We start from the raw sequence: 7,599 nt of genomic DNA, 5'->3' as shown, positions 1-7,599 counted from the left end.
TCACTCTCACACACACACACACACTCACACTCATTCACGCATGCACACTCACTCGCACGCACACACTCATTCACTCACACACACTCACACTCATTCATTCACGCATGCACACTCACTCGCACGCACGCACACACTCACTCATTCACTCACTCACACGCACACACACACTCACTCACACGCACACACTCACTCATTCACTCACTCACACACACAGTCATTCACTCACTTACATGCGCACACACACACTAACTCACTCACTCACACGCACACACTCACTCACATGCACACACTCACTCATTCACTCACTCACTCACTCGCACACACTCACTCATTCACTCACGCACGCACGCACACACACACACACACTCACACTCACACACACACTCTCACATTCACTCACTCACTCGCACACACTCACTCATTCACTCACTCACACACTCACTCATTCACTCACTCACTCGCACGCACTCACGCACTCACTCACTCACTCGCTCATTCACTCACACACACACACTCACTCATTCATTCACACACGCACGCACGCACACACTCACTCACTCACACACTCACTCACACGCACACACACACATTCACTGACTCACTCACACGCGCACACACACACTCACTCATTCACTCACTTGCACGCACACATACTCACTCACACACACACACTCACACGCACTCACTCGCACACATGCACACACTCACTCACACGCACACACTCACTCACACATTCACACACACTCACTCATTCACACACACACACACACTCACTCACTCACTCACTCACTCATTCATTCATTCATTCATTCATTCACTCACTCACTTATTCACGTGCACACACACACTGTCATTCACTCACACACACTCACTCATTCACACTCACACACTCATTCACTCCTCACTCGGGCACACATACACACGCACACACTCACTCACTCGCGCACACACACACTCACTCACTCACTCACTCACACGCACGCACGCACACACTCACTCACATGCACACACTCTCACGCACACACGCTCACTCACTCACACGCACGCGCGCACACTCACTCACTCACTCACTCGCACACTCACTTAGTCACTCATTCAAGGCCCTGATATACTTCAAACGAAGTTAGTTTACGTTCTTGTTTGGGGGCAAAAAGAAGTTTGAAAAGGCTGAGCGACAGTATACTGTTTTCAAACAATCCGACACCCGCGCTGCTGGAGGCGGGGTGTTGATGTAAACGTGTGTCGTGTCGCGCCACTCGCACGTATGCCCTAAACACAACAACGATGCAATGACGAAATGTGTCTAGGTGTGAGACGGGCCCCAATGGTCAGAATATTATAGACAAAAGAATAATGATTAGCAGCAGTTCAGAGTCAAGTATCATGTTTGCAATACAAAAGGATCATTCCATTTCCATATTCAGTCCTTTATGGGAAGTGTGAATGTCTCATAGTCTGAAAACTTTTTTTTTTAAGTCTGAAAACTTAAGCATGATGTGAAAAAAATATTGGAGTCATCACAATAACACAAACATGATACTTTATTTTATGATTGTTCATGTATTTTAAACTGGGTAAACTAATGCACCTTTTAATATTTTATGTGGTGTCATGATTTAATTTTGATAAAAACAAAGGTTAAGTATTGAATGTTCTTTTGGCATTTCCTCTCAAATTCGCTTACAGAAAAAATGACTGCAGCAGCATGATTTTGTTCGTAATGAAGTCTCATCAGTATATCGGGGCCTTCACTCGCTCACTCACACACACACACACACACAGAGCCGTAGCTCATGAATTATTCACGATCTTGCCCTGCAGGAGGCGGAGCGTCAGAAGGAGGAGGCGGAGCATCAACAGGAGGATGAGGAGGGCTGGGTGAAGGTGACGAAGGGCAGCCGCGGTGTGAAGGTCCGCCCACACAGCGAGACGGCCAATGAGAGGACACTTCAGAAGGAGAAGAAGAAGAAAGAGCGCAAGGAGCTGCTGAACTTCTACACGTGGCAGCACAGAAACACTCAGAAAGAATGTGAGCCTCGAGACGATCAACACCACATTCATGCATGAGTGAAGACTCTGAGAGAGAGTGCACTAGATAGTGTGTGACGAGTCTGCTGTCTGAACGCCACCGACTTTAATTGTTTTTATCATATTCCTTTTTTCTTGCAATGCTGACTTTTTTTGTTTTTTTCAAAATTGCACCTTTTTATGTCATAACTGTTGTAATTCTGAGAAAAAAGTCAGAGCATGGTGCCGTGTGTCTGAGAGGCTCTCAAAGCGAATCATCCGTCTGTTTCAGATATCGCTGAGCTGAGGAAGAAGTTTGAAGAGGACAAACAGAGAATCGCTGTACTGAGAGCACAGAGGAAATTCAGACCCTACTGATTCAACCTACCCACAATCCCCTGCACCCGCTGACTCCACATACCCACAATGCCCTGCACCTGTTGGCCTGTACTGTCTGGTAACATGAAGGTTCATTTGAAATAAAGTCTGGAGAACATCAAAGGTTTCTGATTACAATGTGTTTTTGTAGCGCTGAGCAATGTAGCCAATCACAGACTTATCTGTTGATTCTTGAACACCTCTGATTGGCCATTCTGTTCAAATGAGTCAGAATTCACTAGCCAGATTTTTTTCTGTACGCTCACTATTAGTCTCGTTGTAACATGATGTAAATAAGAGGTTCATTGATTATAAAAGAGCTTTGTGAGATCGTGATGAACTGAAGGAAGTGACACCTTTTTAGTGATTATAAAGGAAGTGCTATTGCCACACTTTCTAGGCTAAATATAATCTGCTCAGAATTCAAACAAAAGTTTAGTTTTTTCAGCCATATACCCTGTACAAGCAGTTTCAAGAGTGGCATAAATCCCTCATAAATGTGATGCATTTTCGAATGGGAGAAAAAATAATTTGTCAAAATAGATGTTCAAGCAAAGTAAATGCAGACTAATAGGTTAATAGAAAAATAGTAGAATTTTCGTGTCAATTTTTTTTTTTTAAATGCGGTTGCAATACTTTTTTATAAAAGTATTTACTAGTAAATCTTGCATTTTTCTCACTGTACATTGTTCCTGAACTCGAGCTTTCCTGGGGAACACACTGCCACTAGGTTGAAGTGCATCATCCTAATTAGGAGACTAATTAGGGGACCTCGTCAAGGTTTTTCTGGTTTATCAAAGGGCCTAAAGGTTTATGATCTGTGAGTACTTTGAAGGACTCCAAACCACAAAGATATTGTGACAGCTTTTCACACATCCAAACTGAAGCCAAATGCTCTTTTTCAATTTGAGCGTTGCGTTTCTCAGCGGCTGTGAGTACGGAAACAGAAGGACACTGAAAGCATCTTCACATCATGCTCTTGAAGCAATGCACCCCCTATTCTATAACTGCTGGCATCAGCCGAGATGACTGTTGGCTTGTTCACGTCGTAATAAGCCAACACTGTGGCCGCAACTAACATTTCTTTCACTTTCGTGAACGCCTCCTCTTGACTCTTGTCCCATCTCCTCACTGCATCGGCTCTCAGTAGCTCATTCAATGACTAACAATGTAGCGCAGTGTGGCAGGTAACTGCAAAGCTAATTAATCAGACCCAGCATCCGATAATGACATGAGAAATCAGATTTGCCTTGATCTTTTGCCATATAAGAGTTCTTTGTACCATTAAAACATCCTGCACGTTTCATAGCTTAAAACGTTCTCCTCATTATAAACAAAGCATTTATTTAATCAAGCTCCAAAAACGGCTCATTTGGATCTGAGGTGCAAGATGAAATCACCCAGGCACAAACATCTGCATAAACACCGCTTCCAGAGCAAGACATTGACGAATAGACTTATTCTCACCATAGGCACTGCCCACAGGCGTTCAGTCGCTTAATGGCTGACACTTGGCTACGCTGAATGTGTGAGTGTTGCATCGCGTCAAAAGCAAATAGAAATTACAATTATTGCCGGGGGCGTTGAAACTGTTTCCCATGCAATAACATTAGCCAATCATAGCAGTGGCCAATTACTGAGAAGCTTTAAAGGACCCGCCCCTTTAAAACGTCTCTGGTTACTTGCGTAACTCATTTTCGTCTCGTTCCCTACACAGAGAACCTGGGTTACGCAAGTAACCAGAGAACGCCAAGCTAAAACCCTGCCGTATCTGGCCAGATGAAGAACCACATAGCATCCACTGCTGGTTCAAGTGGACAAGACAGGAGCCGTGTCAACATCCAAATTATAGAACTTTATAGAGCGTGCGGAGTGGACCATCCTGCCTCTACATACACATCCTCTAGGGGGACCCCTCTAAAAAGAGCTTGAGAGGAAGCCACACTCCTGGCAGAATGCGCCTGAATACTGAGAGGTGAAGAAAGACCATGCACCTTGTATGCCAGCGAAATAGCATCCCTAACCCAGTGAGAAATTCTGTGCTTCGATGCAGCAAGCCCACAGTGGCGGCCAGCAACAAAGCATGTAAACTCTGCTGATCACAGATTGGCCGGGAAGCCACACTCCTGGCAGAATGCGCCTGAATACTGAGAGGTGAAGAAAGACCATGCACCTTGTATGCCAGCGAAATAGCATCCCTAACCCAGTGAGAAATTCTGTGCTTCGATGCAGCAAGCCCACAGTGGCGGCCAGCAACAAAGCATGTAAACTCTGCTGATCACAGATTGGCCGGAGAGAATCGTCACTACCTGCGTCACTGAACTTGCGACAAAAACACAACAGAACCGCTAGATTTAAATCAGTACGGCCAGCGAAAGATCGAACGCAGCTGTTTTGAATGAGCGCAACTTTTTTTTAATAACCAAAACGTTTTGTTGTCTGTTGCGGAAGTACAGACGTTCCTCTCGTTGATAGCAGAGGAGTGGATCCAGCGAGAGCTTGATGGGGCGATGCGGAATGAAAACTTTTTTTTAAAACGCTTTTACCTTAGAAGATTTTGCTGTTTCATTTCGGAAGATTAACGTTTCCCTGCTTTATTCTTCATAACCCGAGAATGTGGCGACACATACCTGGGGTTATGCCGCAGAAACGGTACAGTGAAGTAGGCTATAGTTTAAAAGGTTGCTCGTTCGGCTGTTACACAGACGCTGAGCCACTTCGACAGCGCTTCAACGGACGAAAACACACACTTATGTCAAAATATGCGGTTTTGGCGAGTAACCTCGTAAACGTAGTCTTAAATGAGTTATAAAGTCTTAAATGACCGTAAAAAGAGTTTGGAGAAGATATGTGTCAGATCCGCGTCATGTGCATCAGGTTTTAAAGAGGCTGCACTGCTTTTAAAGTAAAACCTGCTGAAGTATGTCAGTCATAGAACAAAAGAAAAAGAGAAATCACTCGACTGCTCTAGTCGCTGATTAACTTTTGTTGCTTGAATAAAGATTAAGCTGTATAGTTTATACATATACAACTTATAGTTTATGTGAAGATTGTTTTAAAATCACTTTATATTTCAGAGCCTATTAAATGTTAAAAAAATAATGGATTCCAATTATACTGTAATGTTTAATGGCTATAATTAATAGGTAAAATTGAGGGGAAAAGTATTTTATAGAGACATCAGTATTGGTATCAATACTTCATTAATAATATACTACTTAGCCTAGTAAAAAGATGCCATTTAAAATATACTATCTTTATGTTGTTTCTACATTAATTTGGAGGTTCAATGTGAAATTGTTACTATAAATATGCAATTAATCATGATTAAGTACAGAACAATTTTATTATTATTTTTTTATCGATTGACAGACAGCACTAATGTTTCTGATTTCAATTTAATTTCTAATTGTATAAGTCCCCCCAGAAAGAGATCGGGATGGCCCCCACCCCCTTGGCCCCCTTCAAATTTTCAGTTTGATAATTCTGCCCTCAAATGAAGCTAATTATATAGCCCTGCTCTAATCTGCTAACATGGATGCGGAAAAAAATATGCACCACATACGCACTGCAAACTGAGTATGTGTGAAACGGGTGTAACACGATGGCCTGCTCCGTTTGCCAAACAAGAATCTAAATGTTTTTTAGGGACAAAAAATATATATATAAATCAATAAATCTGTTTTTTTTTTTTTCTTGTAAGTAAAGTAAAGACATTGTAAATATGTTTAGTCATTGTTGTAATAATGACTGCGTGTTTTTGCAAAAAGAGTTTCATGGGCAGTAAAAAAAAAAAAAATTTGGCCGGTAAAATTTATCACGTCAACGGCCATTGGCAAGTGTGGCAAAAAGTTAGTTTTAGGCCCTGTATATATATATATATATATATATATATATATATATATATATATTACTCTAGTCTTCAATGTCACAATTAACCATTACTATTATTATTATTATTATTATTTGAATTGCAATAATGTTTTATAATATTATTGTTTAACTGTATTTTTGATCAAATTTGTAGCCACATAGGCTATGTTGCTAAAAACAGCCTATTATAGGATTTTAAGCTAAATTTAAACAGTAAAAACGTCTCGGTTATGTATGTAACCCTCGTTCCCTGAAGGAGGGAACGGAGACGTCACGTCGGAGGACCGACGAAATTGGGATCTCGCTTAGAGGGACCAATCTACTTCGAGTGTAAACTAAACGAGCCAATGCACATTGGCATGCGATTATTGCATCCAGCTGCTGCTGATCACAGCGTGAGTATAAGTAGGCAGCAGGTGCAGCGCATATTCAGGTTTTCGCTGAGGAGCCGAGCCGGTGACCCGGCCGCTCAGCGGTGGTACAGGAGCTGTGGCGACGGGACGTGACGTCTCCGTTCCCTCCTTCAGGGAACGAGGGTTACATACGTAACCGAGACGTTCCCTTTCAGTCGGTCACTCTCGACGTCACGTCGGAGGACCGACGAAATTGGGATCCTACCAAAGGGCCACAGCTACTGCCCCTTCCAGTGTCCTGTGGAAGCCACCTGCGCCCCTATTTTTTGGCGTAGGCCCGGGCTTCTTCACAAGAGGACCAGCTACTGCTGCAATGGCACTACCCAATGAGTAAGACTGGATAACACTAGGAAAACGTACCCGTTCTACTTGGAACAGGGGCGTTACGGAAGCTCGAACCTTCCCGAAGGAGGTTTCGGAAGCAATACACATATGAACATCCCTTAGGTGCATATGGAAGAATGGAGGTGATTGAACCCACTTGGAATGGCAGAAGTCTGCCGGGGAAACACGGGCTCAAGGCTATACCGTGGACTTTACACATATGAGATCCACTTAGGTCTTACATATGGAACCCAGCCTCCTACCGGTTCTCGAGGATTCAGCGAGTGAAGGCCTGGCGCCGGACGCTCCGCCACGTCTGGCTGCCGAGGGGACGGAGGAACTCAACAGGGTCTACTGTATGGACTCTCTGGAGTGATTTTGCAAGCCGACCCGAAGCCGGGGCCTCTCAGTGCTTCTACCCGTTTGAGGTGAGAACACAGGAGGATACCGGCTCCACACGAAGGCTATAGAATCTAGCGAATGTGTTAGGGGTCGCCCAGCCCGCAGCCCTACAAATATCTGTCAGCGAGGCGCCACGAGCCAGCGCCCAGGAGGATGCAACACCTCTAGTGGAGTGAGCTCGCAACCGGAGCGGGCAGGGCAC

At 43.8% G+C, this 7,599-nt stretch overlaps 1 protein-coding gene across 1 annotated transcript in view; it reads left to right on the top strand.

Annotated features, from left to right (window-relative positions):
* The window catches only part of LOC107591059 (putative ribosomal RNA-processing protein 7 homolog B), a 9,256-nt gene that overhangs the window by 757 nt on the left and 900 nt on the right, over positions 1-7,599 (top strand). The window contains exons 3-4 of the mRNA XM_016280063.1: positions 1,822-2,029; positions 2,300-2,424. Coding sequence (XP_016135549.1) covers positions 1,822-2,029; positions 2,300-2,385 — 294 coding nt within the window. The 3' untranslated portion in view covers positions 2,386-2,424. The remainder of the gene's footprint in view (positions 1-1,821; positions 2,030-2,299; positions 2,425-7,599) is intronic.

This window comes from Sinocyclocheilus grahami, unplaced genomic scaffold, assembly GCF_001515645.1.
Source record: "Sinocyclocheilus grahami isolate Dianchi unplaced genomic scaffold, SAMN03320097.WGS_v1.1 scaffold136.1, whole genome shotgun sequence".
NCBI lineage: Eukaryota > Metazoa > Chordata > Actinopteri > Cypriniformes > Cyprinidae > Sinocyclocheilus > Sinocyclocheilus grahami.
Note: the sequence above shows the minus strand (reverse complement) of the source record. Positions and strands in the feature narration are given on the sequence as shown.